At 50.2% G+C, this 16,878-nt stretch overlaps 1 protein-coding gene across 1 annotated transcript; it reads left to right on the top strand.

Moving 5' to 3' along the window:
• Positions 1-51: 51 nt before the first annotated feature.
• Positions 52-14,256, top strand: LOC146639179 (AP-2 complex subunit alpha-2). The gene is made up of 22 exons (XM_085355014.1): positions 52-245; positions 1,875-1,943; positions 2,514-2,656; positions 3,642-3,835; positions 4,763-4,892; positions 5,016-5,117; positions 5,199-5,307; positions 5,403-5,553; positions 6,195-6,363; positions 6,529-6,666; positions 6,750-6,932; positions 7,478-7,575; positions 7,836-8,067; positions 8,162-8,326; positions 8,701-8,837; positions 9,585-9,667; positions 9,806-9,896; positions 10,779-10,901; positions 11,239-11,355; positions 11,593-11,662; positions 12,168-12,302; positions 12,414-14,256. The coding sequence occupies exons 1-22, from the start codon at positions 179-181 to the stop codon at positions 12,489-12,491; spliced, it is 2,784 nt and encodes a 927-aa protein (XP_085211140.1). The 5' UTR covers positions 52-178; the 3' UTR covers positions 12,492-14,256.
• The last annotated feature ends 2,622 nt before the right edge of the window (positions 14,257-16,878 follow it).

The raw sequence follows: 16,878 nt of genomic DNA, 5'->3' as shown, positions 1-16,878 counted from the left end.
CCCGCCTTAGGAGGCTGGAACAGGGCGTTTCCGCGCTGAAGGGGACGCGGCCCGTCTGGTTCCTGTCTCGGTCATATGTCGGGGCTCCTGGTGCTCGCAGCGGCGGTTCCACAGACAGAGTTCAGAGTTCGAGCAGCGCGTTGTCCGGGTCAGCTGAAGCCCCCCAGCAGCGGAGAGGATGCCGGCGGTGTCTAAAGGGGACGGGATGCGCGGACTGGCCGTGTTCATCTCCGACATCAGGAACTGTGAGTTTGTCTCCTTCACCCCGCAGCTAGGCACGGCTAGCCTCTGTACCGCGGGGACCTCAGGGAACCCGCCCGGGTGGGGGACTTCGAGCCCGGGGTCAGTTTCCCGCCCCTGCCGCCCTCGTTCTGGACACATTTACCCCGTTAAAGTGGGATAAACTCCCGCCCAGCGCTCAAGCCTCCCCGGCTAATCATCGCTAGCTGCTAGCTGCTAACGTCACCGTGTCAAAGGGCGTGGGCCGCCGTGGGGAGATAACCAAACCGTCACTTTTTAACTGCGTGAGCTGCTTTATCAGGCCAACATGAGCGGCTCAGTGCCGCCTTAGCAGGTCGTAAAAGTCGGTGTGTAAAGTCTCCGGTCCACCGCCTCAGTTGGCGTTAGCTGGAATTAACGTTAATCGCAAAAAGTAACGCAAAACGGTAATCTGAGTACTCGCGAAAGAGCGAGAGGAGGCGGTGCTGCTCTCCAGGGGGGTTAGAGAAAACCAGCAGCGGGTTAAATAAAAGCTTGAAATGAGAGTGTGTCCGTGTTAGTGGGCAGGTGCACAGGAAAGGTGAGACGGAGGCAGGTAGACAGTTCCCGTGTTTCTGTTTGCTGGTCGTGGGAACGAGTTACAGCTACAGTAACTGAACCAGCTGCTGTGTGACGGTACGGCTCTGCGGTACCTGCACGATGACCAGTCCAGTGGCTTTTGGCCTCTTTCAGCATCCTTACACTCTGTGACAACTCTGACCCCTGACCTTGACCCTGAAACACTAAAGTCAGGTGACTTTCACCCACGTGGTGCCTTACAGCCTTTTCCTCTGGTCCCCTGTGAGATTTTGATAGGAAGTATCTTTTATATTGTGTTTGTGTTATTGTTGGGTCCTTACCTACAGTATAAACCCAGAGATGGCTGTTGTTGTGAGGTGGTGTAGTGCAGTTGATTCAGGCCCTCTGTGTTCGCACAGGCTGTCAGTGAGTGCTCCCACATCCACTCTGCTCCCTTCACCTCTTATTATCCGGTCAATGTGAAATGTTGGCGAACGCTCATCAGGTTATAAATCACGTTCTTCACAACAAAGCACATGAAAAATGTTCCTACTGTCACAATCAGAGACTGTACATCAAGATGGATTTAGCTGAAAGGTAAATCTGACACAGAAGTGTCTTAAACCATCCAGCAGGGGGCGACTCCTGCGGTTGCAGAGAGAAGTCTGATTGGATGGAAGTCTGTGAGAAAAAGAGGCTCCGGCTCAGCTGACCTGAGCTCAGTAAACACTGTGATGATGGTTTATGGTCTCAGCCGCTGGTTTCGGGGCTTACTGAACAAAGCGTGATGTTCGATTTGGAGGTTTTGGTCACAACAGAGCGAGAAAGGAGCAGGAAGCGGGGAGGATTAGCTCTGGGTGATCCTGCTGCGTCATCAGGTCTACGCTTCAAAAACAGGCGGCCTGAGGTTCCTGCTTCTGGAGATAATAAAGTAAAGATATGTCACTGCTTCATCAGGAAGCTCTTATGTTGTAGTGTGCGATTAAACCCGGACGCCACGTTCCTCAGCGGGGGCGGGTCCTTTAAAAAAGGCAGGATGTTGTATTCATGAGTGATCGCAGCTCTGTGCATGCTGAGTAACGCTGATCTGTCTGCAGGTAAAAGTAAAGAGGCCGAGATAAAGAGGATAAACAAGGAGCTGGCAAACATCCGCTCCAAATTTAAAGGTAGGTGATGGAGAAACGAGCTCGCCGAGTCACCTGACCTGCTTCCTGTCCCGACTGCTTTGTGTTGCCCTGTGAAACCTCACTGACTCTCTGGTTGCTGCTGTTTCTCCTGTTGCCACCTGTTCCTCACTGCCTATAATTAGTCTGCTGCAGAGAGGAGGCGATATGTGGGCAGGGAGTGTCCACATAGCGCCTCCTCTCCGCCCTCTCCACCCGGCATTCAGGCCTTTCCACTGTGTCCACATGTCTCTGCAACTGTGCTCCTTATCCATGAAGTACTGAGGCTGGCGTAAAACAATCTTTCTTCAGTTTTATTTGATGATGACGTTTCCAAACACTGAATAAAAGCCCAGTCATGCAAAAATAAAGATTGTGTGTTTGATGTTGCACTGCTGCAGATCCTGAACCTCCCACTCTCACTGGGTTTGGATTATTTGACTAGATTTGAATCAGACAAAGTCCACCTGCTTTCCCCTCAGAGCCTCAGCTGTTTGGAATAAAATGCTGCTGTTTATCACATAGACATTAAAGTGTGTGTGTGTGTGTGTGTGTGTGTGTGCGTGTGTGCAGGAGACAAGGCGTTGGATGGCTACAGTAAAAAGAAGTATGTCTGCAAGCTGCTCTTCATCTTCCTTCTGGGCCACGACATCGACTTCGGGCACATGGAGGCCGTCAACCTCCTGAGCTCCAACAAGTACACGGAGAAGCAGATCGTGAGTGTCGGAGCCGCTCGGCTGCCATGTTTCAGGGTTATCACGTGCGAGAGCGTCAGGACCGCCCCCTCACGCCGCTCTGTGGTCTCTGCTTCTGGGTTGATAAACACATTTGTTCCAAATGTTTTTATTGCAGTGCCGCTCGTTTCCCTTTCGCGGCGTCCTGGTGGGTTTTTTTTTAAACCTCTAATGAAGCAGGCAGTAATAACTGTGTAATAACAACTTTACCAACAGTGTTCTGGATGAGAGTGACGTGAATCGGCTCAAATCATTTCAGCTCCGAGAGACTAGATTTTATTTCCAGCTTTCCACCTGTCCCGTCTCTAAAAGCCCACACGCGCTGTGGTCGTATCTCTGGGTCAGACAGAGCTAGCTGCCTTTGACTTGAGCTCTCCGAGCGTCTCTGAGGGTCTGTGCTGAGATTCAGAGCTGTTGGCGGGCATCCTTCCTGCTGAGCGCTGGAGGCGGAGCTGCAGGCGCCATAGGCTATAAACTCACTGTGTAGGACCTCACCAGACTCCACTTAAAGTGTGACAGAAGAATGTTAATTTTGCTGCAAACGTAAATTGTTATCTCTGCGACCCTGACGTGGGGTAGCTGTCGTTAATCAGCTTCTGATCAGTTTTATTTCATTGATCAGTTTTTTGTTTCCTTAAAGGAAACGAGTGAGCGTGTGGAGGCGGATCATTGTCACAGCACGGCGTCCTCCAAAGCCTCAACGACTGTTCAGTTACACGAGTAATCCAGTAAAAATACTTTAAGCACGAGACTAACACGAGTTTGATAAATGATGATGATCGTCAGGGCAGCCGATTCGAGAGTCGCTGGGATCAGCTGATGTTTTGGTAACAGAGGCCACGCCTCCAGCTGCTCCGTGTGGGTGGTGCTGACGCTCCGGCTCTGCTGTGTGTGTTTGTGGATTTCCAGAGTCAGAGAGAGAAAGAATATCCCGTCACGTGACCTTTGCCGTGTCTCCTCCTTTCAGGGTTACCTCTTCATCTCAGTGCTGGTCAACTCCAACAGCGACCTGATCCGCCTCATCAACAACGGCATCAAAAACGACCTCGCCAGCCGCAACCCCACCTTCATGAACCTGGCCCTGCACTGCATCGCCAACGTGGGCAGCAGAGAGATGGCGGAGGCGTTCGCCTCGGAGATTCCCAGAGTCTTAGTGGCCGGGTTCGTTCTTAAACACGTTTTAGCTCAGAGCGGCTCAAAGTCCTTTAATATCAGTTTGTTTGTGTTGGTCATGAACCTGGTTCAGGGTCAGCTGTGGGCGCTCGTGAGAAATACGACGTCAATTATGTAGATTGTTGCAGCAGCGGTTTGTAAGGCACCAAATCCAACCTGACATTATCTGAGATTGACTGCTGTGGCCTGAAGCGCAGCGCCGTCACTCATTACACATTAATAAAGCCGACCTCATTACACAGTGACGATCCACAGGCCAGTGTGTGGGTAACAGGCCGTGAAACAGATGAGCAGGCGGATGAATAACCACACACGCACATCTCCATCCTTCCAGTCATTACAGACAGCTGTCTCCTCACTCACAGCTGGAGTCAGCACTCGACCTCCATCCAGTAAAACGAGCGGCTGTTACGGGCCGTCGGCACTTTGGTAAACGTTTCCGGAAACAACCCTTAAAAGCGACGTTATAGATGAGGATTCGTGTTCAGACTGAAACGCACATGTTGATGTTCTGTTTGGGCCTCAGCCCACAGTCGACACTTAATCGGGGAACTAGTTCTTGGAGGAGGGATACTCTGACAGGGAAGTGGGGCCAGTGTGATGCAACAGAAATCAGTTACAAATCAAAGAACAGCAAAAAAATTGCAAACCTCCTTCTGGGCCAGACTGGAAGCGACGGATCAGATTTTTACTGGGAACAAGCTCGCGAGTGAACGATAAGAAAACAGCGATCGTGGTGCATCAGCTTAATGAAATAACACAGAGCTGGTGTGAACAGTCTGAGCAGACTGTAGGTCTAAGCCTGTGTAATCTGATGTAGTCTGATTACCAATGGGTAATGTGGGCGTGTCCTCGGCTGCTCGCTGCTGGTGTTCTTCCTGTTTGGTGAACTCGTGTCGCCGTTGCTTCTCTCAGGGACACGATGGACAGCGTGAAGCAGAGCGCAGCTCTGTGTCTGTTACGGCTCAACAGGACGTCGCCCGACCTCGTGCCCATGGGCGAATGGACCACACGGGTCGTCCATCTGCTGAACGATCAGCACCTGGTGAGACTCCGCCTCCTCGTGGCGAGCTAAATACTTATATTTATCGTGAGAACGAGCTGATCGATGTGATGCCGTAGTTTAAACCCCGCCCTGAAACGCTGACTCTGCCTTCCTTTATTTCAGGGCGTGGTGACGGCAGCCACCAGCCTCATCACCACTCTGGCCCAGAAGAATCCGGATGACTTTAAGACCTCCGTGTCACTGGCGGTGGCCCGGCTCAGCAGGGTGGGTGTCCGTGTGACCCTCCGCGTCGCTCGGCTCAATCATAAACCAGCGGGGACGTTAATCTCCTTCCTGTTTGTTTAGATCGTGACGTCGGCGTCCATCGACCTGCAGGACTACACGTACTACTTTGTGGCTGCCCCGTGGCTGTCCGTCAAACTGCTGCGCCTGCTGCAGTGCTACCCTCCTCCAGGTACGGCACACACGCGTTAGTCCACCACGAATAAGTAAAGGTCTGAGAGGCGTAACCGTGGCGACGGGGCTTGAAGCGTCTGGTTTTCTTTGCAGAGGACGCCGCTCTGAGAAGTCGTCTCACCGAGTGTTTAGAGACCATCCTCAATAAAGCCCAGGAACCTCCGAAGTCCAAGAAGGTCCAACACTCCAACGCCAAGAACGCCGTTCTGTTTGAAGCCATCGCCCTCATCATCCACCATGACAGGCAGGTCATACACGCTTTGTTTATCCCCAAGTGTGGGGGAGAAAACAAAACATCCGTCAGTTTGCTTTTGCATGTGGGCGGGGCCAGTGCCTAGCACAGCTGTCATTGGGTGAGAGGCGGGAACACCTGGGCTGGCCGCCAGTCTGTCGCAGGGAGGGCGCAGAGACAGACCCATCACCTGTGATCGAGACGAAATGTAACAGGAATCAGGTTTGTGTGTAAAATGCAAGGCATTGCCATGGAAACCAGAACAAAGAGCTCAGTAAGTACAAATTTAACTCAAACACAAAGTCAGTAAGTAATAAATTAAAAGTACTAATTTAAGTTAAATGTTAAAAAACAGAAAATATGAGCTCAGTAAGTTACACTGAAATATTTAACATTTTAAAATGTTCAAATTTAAATGTACAAAGTAAAAATATGCAAAAAGCTCAACGTGATGAAATCAGATTAAAAACAAACAAACATGAGATGATGTCAGAGGGCTGAGCGAGCAGCTGCTGTGCAGATGTGCTGCAGTGTAGAGAGGGGTTCCTGGGCCCGGCCCACGTTCCTGACACGCGTAGCTCCGGTCGTCCTCGGACGTCATCGTGTTCGGGTGTCGTATCTGAGCCTCACGCTTGTCCCCCGTTGTCTCCCAGCGAGCCCACCCTGTTGGTACGAGCCTGTAACCAGCTGGGCCAGTTCCTCCAGCACAGAGAAACCAACCTCCGTTACCTGGCGTTGGAGAGCATGTGCACGCTGGCCAGCTCCGAATTTTCCCACGAGGCCGTGAAGACGCACATGGAGACTGTGATCAACGCTCTGAAGGTGAGTCTCGCTCAGCTGGACGTCAGTCGTCCGTTCCTCCTCAACTTGGACAAAACTCAAAGGTTTGGTTCGGTTCAATCTTTGAACACTAAAAACTAGTCTTGCCAATAAGTCTGACCTTTACTTTGAAATTCACACTTGCTTCCTGGTGTCTGTCCCGTGCAGACGGAGAGAGATGTGAGTGTTCGCCAGCGCGCCGTGGATCTGCTCTACGCCATGTGCGACCGCAGCAACGCCAAGCAGATCGTAGCAGAGATGCTTAGCTACCTGGAGACCGCCGACTACTCCATCAGAGAGGAGATAGTGGGTCGTGATGTCAGCACGTTTCGCCGTTCGCTTTAAGTGGCGTGAGCGCTCGTCTTCAGCCTCTGGCTTCTCTTCCTCAGGTGCTCAAAGTGGCCATCCTGGCGGAGAAGTACGCCGTGGACTACACCTGGTACGTGGACACCATCCTGAACCTGATCCGCATCGCTGGGGACTACGTCAGCGAGGAGGTCTGGTACCGCGTCATCCAGATCGTCATAAACCGAGACGACGTCCAAGGTTACGCTGCCAAGACCGTGTTTGAGGTGAGCCTCGCTGCTGTCCCTGAACGCTACAGAGCTCACCGCTGTTTAAGACTTGTGCGGTGAATCTTTGTCGAGCTGGCGCCGCTGCCAGCTTCATGCTCACGCGCGGTGTATTTGACATGTGGTCGCACAGGGATCCGACGGCACCGACCCGGCCAATCACAGTAGCTGCAGGCTGTAGTTATATTTGCAGGGAGCAGCGTGTCGGGGTACGGCGCAGATTTAACTCGCACTTCTTTTCCCAGCAGACACGTTCAGAGTGGCTTCAGTCTGTGATCATGTGATCAGGTTTTATTCTGTCCGGACGTTTGGGTTTCTTTAAAGGCTCCAAACGGCTGTGTGACACACAAGTTTAACTGGCTCGATCATTGAACACTGAGGTCCTCACGGAGGAAACGAGTGGGCTTAAAGCTCTTTGATTGGTCGGTTGGATGAAGGAATCCTTCATGAACGCAGCTGTGATCCTGAATGTGTCTCCGGCCCGTGTGACTGGTTCGTTTGTGTCTTCTACCGTCTCATGAAGTCACTTCCTCTCTGACCTGCAGGCGCTGCAAGCCCCCGCCTGCCACGAGAACCTGGTGAAGGTGGGCGGGTACATCCTGGGGGAGTTCGGTAACCTGATTGCTGGTGACTCGCGCTCCAGGTACAAACCACACCCACAGCTGATCATCACAGTCCAGGGGATGTTTGTCTGGTCTCGTTGTTATTTGAGATTTTTATTAGAAAGAATAATAAATAGTTTCTGAGCTCTTCTCTCATTCTGGACGATTTTGTGACAGAATAGGAAAAATGTGCCGGCAGACTTTAGGAAACGTGTCATTTGTCAGTAAAGCTGACGCGTCGCTGCTGAAGCTGACGGGACCGCTCGCAGGTTTCACCGCGACTCTGTCTCCTCTTCCTCAGCCCTCTGGTCCAGTTCAATCTCCTTCACTCCAAGTTCCACCTGTGCTCTGTGCCGACTCGGGCGCTGCTGCTGTCGGCGTATATCAAGTTCATCAACTTGTTTCCAGAAGTGAAAGCCACCATCCAGGACGTCCTGCGCTCCGACAGCCAGCTGCGCAACGCAGACGTGGAGCTTCAGCAGCGAGCCGTCGAGTACCTGAGGCTCAGCTGCATCGCCAGCACCGACATCCTGGTGCGTTAACCCCCCAGCTATAAGACCCGCCGACGTGGCGACATCTGTCGTGAACTAGCACTGATGCTAACTGACTTCCTGTTTCTCTGCACAGGCCACCGTCCTGGAGGAAATGCCGCCGTTCCCGGAGAGGGAGTCCTCCATTCTGGCCAAGCTGAAGAAGAAGAAAGGACCCGGAAAACTGCCAGACATGGACGATAGTCGCCGCAGCGTCAACGGCAGCACGGAGCACAGCGAGAACACCGACACCACGAACAAGGTAACCACAGAAGCAGAGCTGTGATTGGCTGCTGTGAAATCTGCCCATACCTGTTTAAAAGCCTGCAGCAGGTCGCTATTGCAGTCTGCGTGCGCAGGCTGCCTTTAGCAGCTCGTCCTTCATCTTCAAACTCTGTCCATCTTCTTCTTCACTGTTGGATGACCTTCTCCCTCCTGACAGGCCCCGCCCCTCCTCCTCTGATAGGAACATGGTGCTGTCAGCCTGACTTGGTAAACAGTAGCTGCACTGATGAGCGCGCTGCTCGATCAGCTGTGAATCGATTCATTGGTGAAAGCAGAGATTCAATCCTGGCAGGAGGGTGTAGTTCACACCTCCACCTGTTCTCACTTTGTTTGCTGGTATCTGTCTTCCAGAGCTCCACCCACTCTTTTACGGATGTCCTGAATCTAAACCCCGCCCCCTCATCAGGAGCCAATCTGCTCATCGACGTGTTTTCCGAGAGCTCCGCCCCCGCTGCAGCCACAGACGTATCGGAGGAGAACTTCCCCAGGTGGGGTTCAGCTGCAGTGACCTGCACTGATGTTTCTGTGAGTCTGTCTCGTCTCAGCGATGCTGCAGCGCGTTCAGGTTTGCAGCGTTGGTTCATGCACAGCTGTCTGAAGGCTGACCACTGCTGCAGCTTTGCAAACAGCCATGAACTTTGACCTTTCTCACGCTAACTGAGGCCTGTAGAGACCGAGACTGAGCTCTTGGGTTTACCGTGTGACCTCAGGGTGACCGTGTGTCGATGGAGGTGCTCACGCCGCTCTCACAGCGCTGCAGAGTCGTCCACGAGGATGCCCGTGTAACGTGACATAAAAGTGTCGTGTTGTGAGTGTTGTGTGAAGCAGGCAGGTTGCACGTGACCTCGGCTGTGTGTGTGAAGCTGTGTCACGCCTGCTGTTTGCACACCTTGAACCAGACGGTGTGAAACTCGCAACATACAAACTGCCGCAGGTTTCTTTGCAGTGCCGTGCATCCCGCTGCTGCAGAGAGCGGGATGCACGGCCTGACAGGAGGTTAGCCTCTGACATCACCGAATGCCGCGTTTACCTCTGTACGCCGTCGTTCCTCGTTGTTAGCGATGCGAGTCATTCCAGTGGCCGCTCTGAGATCTGCACAAGATGAAGTGAATGAACAGATCGCTAAACCTGTGGGCGTGGCCGAGCTTTACCGCCGTGCTCGGCCTCACGATGATGTCTCTTCTTCACACAGACGTTTCCTTTGTGTAACTGTCGTCACGTTTTCCTTCTTCCAGGTTTGTTTGTAAGAACAACGGCGTGATCTACGAGAACCAGCTGTTACAGATCGGGCTGAAGTCTGAGTACCGGCAGAACCTCGGTGAGCAGCCGCTCGTTAAATCGAGGTTTAAAAAGCACAACCTCCTCCTGCCAGACTCAGGCTAAAATCTCGTTATCTTTGTTTTTTCTGTGAAGCTTTGTTATTATTGCTGCCTGACTTTGACGGTCACCCTCGCAGGTCGCATGTATGTGTTCTACGGAAACAAGACGTCCACCCAGTTCCTCAGCTTCTCCTCCTCAGTGAGCAGCAGCGACGCACTCAAGTCTCATATCCTTTCATGACAAACCTCGTAATTCTGCTTCAGCACAGCGAACCAGAGCACGAGGAGCTCCCACTTCAGCTCTGCACGACTCAGAAAACCACTCGGGGGGCCGAGGCGGCCCTGGAGAGGGTTGGGAAACTTTAACATCATGACCCAGGTGGCGAGTACAGCCGAGCAGAGGCGACGAGACCCTCTTTAAATATTTATATTCTGTTTTCTACAGAAATGCATCCGATTCTTTAGCATCTCTGTGTCTGTGGGCGTGGTGTCCTGTGACGACCGCGCCCCCCTGAAACAAGTTCAGAAAAACAAACGTCGGCCTCCAAAGTGCAGGAAAACCCAATCAGAGCAGATTTAAAATGCTGTGACATCAGAATATCTCCAGAGCGATCAAAGACGTCCCGGTGGGTGAAACTGACTGTGAGATACCCGCTGAACTTCCTGTTCCATCAGAGCTGTGGAAGCTGATGCATGTTTACTACCAGTCCTCTGTTTGTACTGTGTGTCTGTGCACTCACATCATCACGGCCGAGAGTAACAGGGAGCAGGTTTATAATTACAATAGCATGAAGCTGACCTCTGAGTGGAGCAGACTGAAACACCAGAGCAGACGAGTTGGACGTCATGCGCTCGCACGTTAAATCTTTGGTGCTAGTGTTTGTGTCGGGGGCCTGAACCGTAACGTCCTGCGTTTAAAAAGAATAAAATCCAGCTGAAAGTTTGAGTTTGATCACAGACGTGTGCACTCAGTAGTAGCACACAGTAGTAACACACAGTAGTCGGAGAATAACCCCGTGAGTATCAGGAAGGCTCACTCAGAGGAGTTTGTGTCTCTGATGATGTGGAGCTCTGTGACCTTCAGTAGAGTCCTTAACGGTCGCGTCCACAGCTGAACGTCCACTCGAAGGCGGTCGACCCCGTGATAGAGGGCGGAGCTCAGATGCAGCAGATCCTGAACATCGAGTGTGTGTCAGACTTCAGCGATGCGCCGGTGCTCAACATCCAGTTCAGGTGTGTGTTTGTGTGTGTGTGTGTGTGCGTGTGTGTGCGCGCGCGCACAGGTATTAACATCTTCATGGGGACCAAAACTTGGTAGTTTACTATCCTCGTGGGGACCAAAATCCGGGTCCCAGGAGTTTGAAGGCATTTTTGAGAGTCAAAATGTGGTTTTAGTGTCAGGGTCACAGTTAGGTTCTGCTTAGGTTCAGGGTCAGGCATTCATTTTTGATGGGTAGGGTGGGGGCTAGGGAAAGCATTATGTCAATGAGATGTCCCCGCAAGGATATAAATACATACGTGTGTGTGTTTGTGTGCTCACTTCTGACTGCGTGTGTGTGCTCACGTTCAGGTATGGTGGGGCCCTGCAGAACATCGCTGTGAAGCTCCCCGTGATGCTCAACAAGTTCTTCCAGCCCACAGAGATGATGTCGCAGGACTTCTTCCAGCGCTGGAAGCAGCTCGGAGCGTAAGCGCAGCTTTCACTGATCAATACGCCGATCGATGGTCGATCGCTGCTGTGACTGAAAACACTTCAGCCTCTGAATTCGAGCGCTGACACCAAACATTTGTTCTGTTTTACGTCTGATCGATCTGAGAGAGCTCGAGTGTGTTTCTGTGAGGAGCTTTCAGGATTGGATAACGGGTCGGGGTTCAAATGGGTCACGTAGTAATCGAGGACTCGTTTCCTTCTGTTTGTCCGCAGTCCTCAGCAGGAGGTCCAGAAAATCTTCAAAGCCAAACACCCGATGGACACCGAGGTCGCCAAGGCCAAGGTAAAAAGACACAAATCACTTTGGCTGTGAACAAGTTTTTGTTCAGTTTTATTTCCGCAGCTAGAATCACAGCAGCCGCCCCCTCAGGCTGCTGCATGTCGTCAGGTGCAGTAAGATAACGAGCTGTTTGTGCTCAGGTGTCTAAAGTCTACTGACACCTAGTGGTCAGATGTTACACGCTGGAGTTTTGATGAGGATAAACTCCTCCTCTGACCCTCGGTTCAGGTGTGAGCCACCTGAGTCGTGCAGATGAGCCACAGAGTTACACAGTAATATAGCTGTATTATAGCAGTAATCAGATTACAGCATACGCTCTTCAGCCTGTGGAGATAAGACAAACGTGATCAGGAATTTGCTGCACAAACATCGAAGTTGAGGTCGGCACACAGGTAGCAGAGTGAGGCTGCGGCGTGGCGACCGCGAGACTCGCGGGCGTGCAGAGACGCTGACCGAAGCGTCCACGTTTATTCCCACGGTGTGAATATGAACATGTATTTTTCTCCAGATTTTAGGTTTCGGTGTCGCTCTGCTGGACGGCGTCGATCCCAATCCTGCGAACTTTGTCGGAGCGGGAGTCGTTCACACGAAGACCACTCAGGTGGGCTGCCTGCTCAGACTGGAGCCCAACATGCAGGCTCAGGTAAACACACACACACACACACACACACACACACACACACACACACACACACACACTCTCTCTCTGTGTGCAACCCTCACCTGTGTGTAACTCTGAGTGCTTCCTGTGCAGATGTACCGCCTCACGCTCCGGACCAGCAGGGACTCGGTGTCTCAGAGACTCTGCGAGCTGCTCTCAGAGCAGTTTTAGACTCGCCGCCTCTCACACCTCAGCTCCTGTACAGTGTAAAGTCTTTTTTATTTTTCTTGCTTTACATCTGAATGAATCCAAATGTATTTTTGCACACAGCTTTACTAATCACACTGCTTTAATCGTCCCTCACTGTGAGCGCCTCGCTGCAGGTCCTGACTCTGCCGCCTTTCCCTTTAGAGAACAATCCCACCAATCGCACGCCTTCAAACCAGAATCGCTCGATCAGAGGTCGGCGTCGTTTACCTCGGGAGGAAAAGCCGCAGCTTTTCTGTCTTTGGTGTAACAACGACTTCAGATGCTTGGGGCGGTTCTGCTTTTGCACATAAATTTTACACGATAATTCAGCAAAGACAAAAAGTCCTCGTAGAACACTAGCTAGGATCTTCTTATTGTGCTGGAGGTCATGAGGTCATGGGAGCGCGTCTGTTCTTCTTGTGCACCTCTGAACCGGTTGGCTCGCTTTCAGACACCAAACGGGAATGCTGCTCCTCCAGCCACGGATCCAAGCTTCCCGTTTGGAGCGGGACTTCCAGGGAGCCATCTAGGAATCTGCAGCAGGTGCAGAGGTGAACAAGGAGACGGCTTTGTAGGTTTGAAGGGGACGTGGCCCAAAAGTCATGAGTTAAAGGTGGCCTTTGACCTCGCCTCGTTCTTACCTCCAGATGGTCGAGTCTGTGAACGTTTGTTACTGAGAACATAAAGGCCTTACAAAGAGCCTCAATCACTGCCTCACACACTACGTTTGCCTTAAAGCACCGCTGCACTCTTCACATTTCTGTCGCTGTTTGCTGAATCTCCTGCGTTTGTGTGACGTGTCCTCATCCTGATCTGTGACGGCACACGTGACTAGTACAGAGCGAGCGTTCACGCGTGGGCTTCAGCCTCACAGACGTCGATGTGACAGAAAAAAAACGCTGTTTCCGGTGTTTACGCCTCACGCGGCGCCGTCACCGTTTCGGCTTCAGGTTCACGAAAAAGTCTCCATCGTTTTAAAGGAGACTGTCAGACGCCTCACCTGCAGTGCCTTCAAGGTGAACTCTGTTCAGCCTCTTTTACACCTGTGCCCTCATCGGCTGCTGACCCCGCAGCTCGCCCCTGCTGTCAGCACACAGTGAGCCAGGTACTCTGATTACTGAAGCTCAGCTTTGTCTCTGCTGACGCATCAGCCTTTGTGCTAAACATTAGAGATGTTGGAGGAACGTCCTGTACGTGGCAGGAAGCAGCTTGTTGAGCCAGCAGGTGAAGCCTGGCCTCTCCCGGCTGCAGTTTGGCACACGTGAGTTTGAGCTTTCAGGAGGCGATGAAACGATGTCTGAGCGTTGGTCGGCCCAGCAGGAAGCTCTCAGCGTTCTTCCTCGTTACTGCCCATAGAGAAGTGTTCAATGCCACGGGCTCAGTCGTCACGGCTTCACCTCAGAGCGAGGAAACTTTAAGGTCTGACCTCACGCTGTGGCTTCCAGCTCTCGCCGTCGTAGCTGGACGTCCTCTCAGTTTCTGTCCTGAAGCTAATCTGTAGACGAAGTTTTGCGACCCGTTGAAGCTCCGTGTGGCGGCTCAGGCCGAAGCAGCCGCTCGTCGCGTTTCCTGAACTTTACGTCTTTAAAATCCGTCGTCGCTCCTGACGGACGCTCGCGCTCAGTCACGTGTGCCTCGCTGAAGGATCGCACGCCATCGAAGCAGAAGAAACGGCTGCTGATGTCACTGTGATGTCATTTCAACATCCAAATGTGTTTTTACAAATAAACATATTTTACAAACTAATAACCTGAAATCTGCTGTTTTTATTCAAAAAGGAAAAAAAGCCTCCTGGTAACTCGATCTCGCTTCACTTTGAATAAAAATAATAAAATGTTTTCAAACCTTCAAAAGTGTTTTTAGAAATGAAGCTGAAACTTCGCAGCACTCATATAATTGCCTCAGATTTGTACATGAATATCTGATTTCTTTTTTCTTACCATGAAAAGGAATTTTCTGTCTTAAATTCTACACTAATAAAAACGTCACATAACAGACGAATAGTGAATGATGTGTAGAGTTTCTCAATAATGTGAAAATAAAGCATGTTTTAAACATTTTTGTTAGTTTTTCTTAAACCACAACATGGATTTACACAATGATTTATATGAAACCAGCCGTGCAATACATGGTTTACGGCTTCAAACAGTAACTTCTGTTGACAGCAAATACATTTTTCTCCACGACAGGATCGTCATCCTCCTTTGAGTTAAACATAATGCTGTTAGGTTATACACTTATAGCACAGTTTTCATAAGGTGCCTGCATACCAACAATATTAGATTTAGTCTGGATGACAGAGACAAATCACAACAGTCGTCTCAAGGTGCTTATACTGTAAGGTCGACCCTGCAATAATACATACAGAGAAAACCCAACAATCATATGACCCACTATGAGCAGCACTTTGGCGACAGTGGGAAGGAAAAACTCCCTTTTAACAGGAAGAAACCTCCAGCAGAACCAGGCTCAGGGAGGGGCGGGGCCATCTGCTGTGATTGGTTGGGGTGAGAGAAGGAAGACAGGATAAAGACATGCTGTGGAAGAGAGACAGAGGTTAATAGCAGATATGATTCAATGCAGAGAGGTCTGTTAATACATAGTGAGTGAAGAAGAAACACCCAGTGCATCATGGGAATCCCCCGGCAGCCTACACCTAAAGGAGGATTCGGGGTCACCTGATCCAGCCCTAACTATACTTTAACGTCTTCCAGTGTTTCTTCAGTGTTGACCGGTCCCATACAGAGTGAAGAAGCCTTTTTCTCCTGAAAGTCTCCAACATGAGTCTGGAATGTCTCGGATTCCAGACTCTCTGGACTCTGGCTGTTTGTGAGATTTTAAACGAGCCTTTGTTTCTTGTATGTTTTCCAGAATATCCCGTCTCCACGCCTCCAACTGATCGATGGTGGGGTTTTTCTTACGGAGTGTGAGATTGGATAGTGGTGTTGAAGGCATATGTTTAGATCAAATCAAGTGTCTTAACTGTAATTTTAAAAAAAATATCTTTTTAGTGTTGTTATAAGTTTGACAACGTTGATTAAATGTTAGAAAGCTGCCATTTAGATAAAGACCTATCCTCCTCACGCTCCTCTCAAACCATATTTTAAAGCCACCACCCGATCTTCCTGCTGACGTCCAAACTGTATTTGTCCATACTGGGGAGACCAAGAGATACAGGGGTGGTGGGCTTTATACCACCTGTCACTAGTGGGGTTTTTGTTTGTTTTAAACATTTTGGACATTAACATTTTAACATTGATCGGTGATATGGGCATAGTTATCCATTGCTCAGGTGTTTCTTTGACTTACTTCAATAAACGGTCATAGTTTGTCAGTTGATTTAACATCAGTGGTTGGATAATTAAGTCCTATGTTGAACTGATAAAAAGGGTTTTTATAACTAGATTTAACCTTTCCACCTTATGTAAGACTGCTTTCTTAAAAGTAGAATGGGAGGCAGAGCCTTCAGTTTTCAGGCTCCTCTTCTGTGGAACCAGCTTCCAGTTTGGATTCAGGAGACAGACACTATCTCTACTTTCAAGATTAGGCTTCAAACTTTCCTTTTTGCTAAAGCATATAGTTAGGGCTGGACCAGGTGACCCTGAATCCTCCCTTAGTTATGCTGCAATAGACGTAGGCTGCCGGGGGATTCCCATGATGCACTGGGTGTTTCTTCTTCACTCACTGTGTGTTAACAGACCTCTCTGCATTGAATCATATCTGTTATTAACCTCTGTCTCTCTTCCACAGCATGTCTTTATCCTGTCTTCCTTCTCTCACCCCAACCAATCACAGCAGATGGCCCCGCCCCTCCCTGAGCCTGGTTCTGCTGGAGGTTTCTTCCTGTTAAAAGGGAGTTTTTCCTTCCCACTGTCGCCAAAGTGCTTTCATGGGCTCATATGATTGTTGGGGGTTTTCAGTATAAAGCACCTTGAGGAGACTGCTGCTGTGATTTGGTGCTGTATAAATAAAAAAAATTTTCATCATCATTGTGTGAAATTGCAAATGACTGATAAATGTGTTTTGGTCAAATTGAGACATTCTGATCTGTGTGGTGTTCCTTAAAACTACTGTAAGTTTCTAGGGGGTCTATTATTAGGTTTCCTGAAGAATTATCCTAATTGCTGTCTCAGACTGTGATGTCTGAGTTCTCCGTGCCCATTGCCAGCCTTTTCTCCTTGATTGTAATAAGATGTTTTGAGCCAGAGCGAGCTTTTTCTCCGCTTTGTCAGTGGGTAACTTGTTATATTTTGCTGTCAAAAGAAGTAAGTTGATTTGAGTAGTTGTAGTCTTTATTTTTAATAAGCTGAAGTTCCAAGAGTTTAATCTGTTTTCCTGAAATTTCCATTTCATTTTTTCTCTTTAAATG

This window comes from Diplotaxodon limnothrissa, linkage group LG1 (assembly GCF_057381915.1).
Source record: "Diplotaxodon limnothrissa isolate DT_005_m linkage group LG1, D_limnothrissa_male_GT1.1, whole genome shotgun sequence".
NCBI lineage: Eukaryota > Metazoa > Chordata > Actinopteri > Cichliformes > Cichlidae > Diplotaxodon > Diplotaxodon limnothrissa.
The sequence above is the reverse complement of the archived record's forward strand: the minus strand, read 5'-3'. Positions and strand labels throughout refer to the sequence as shown.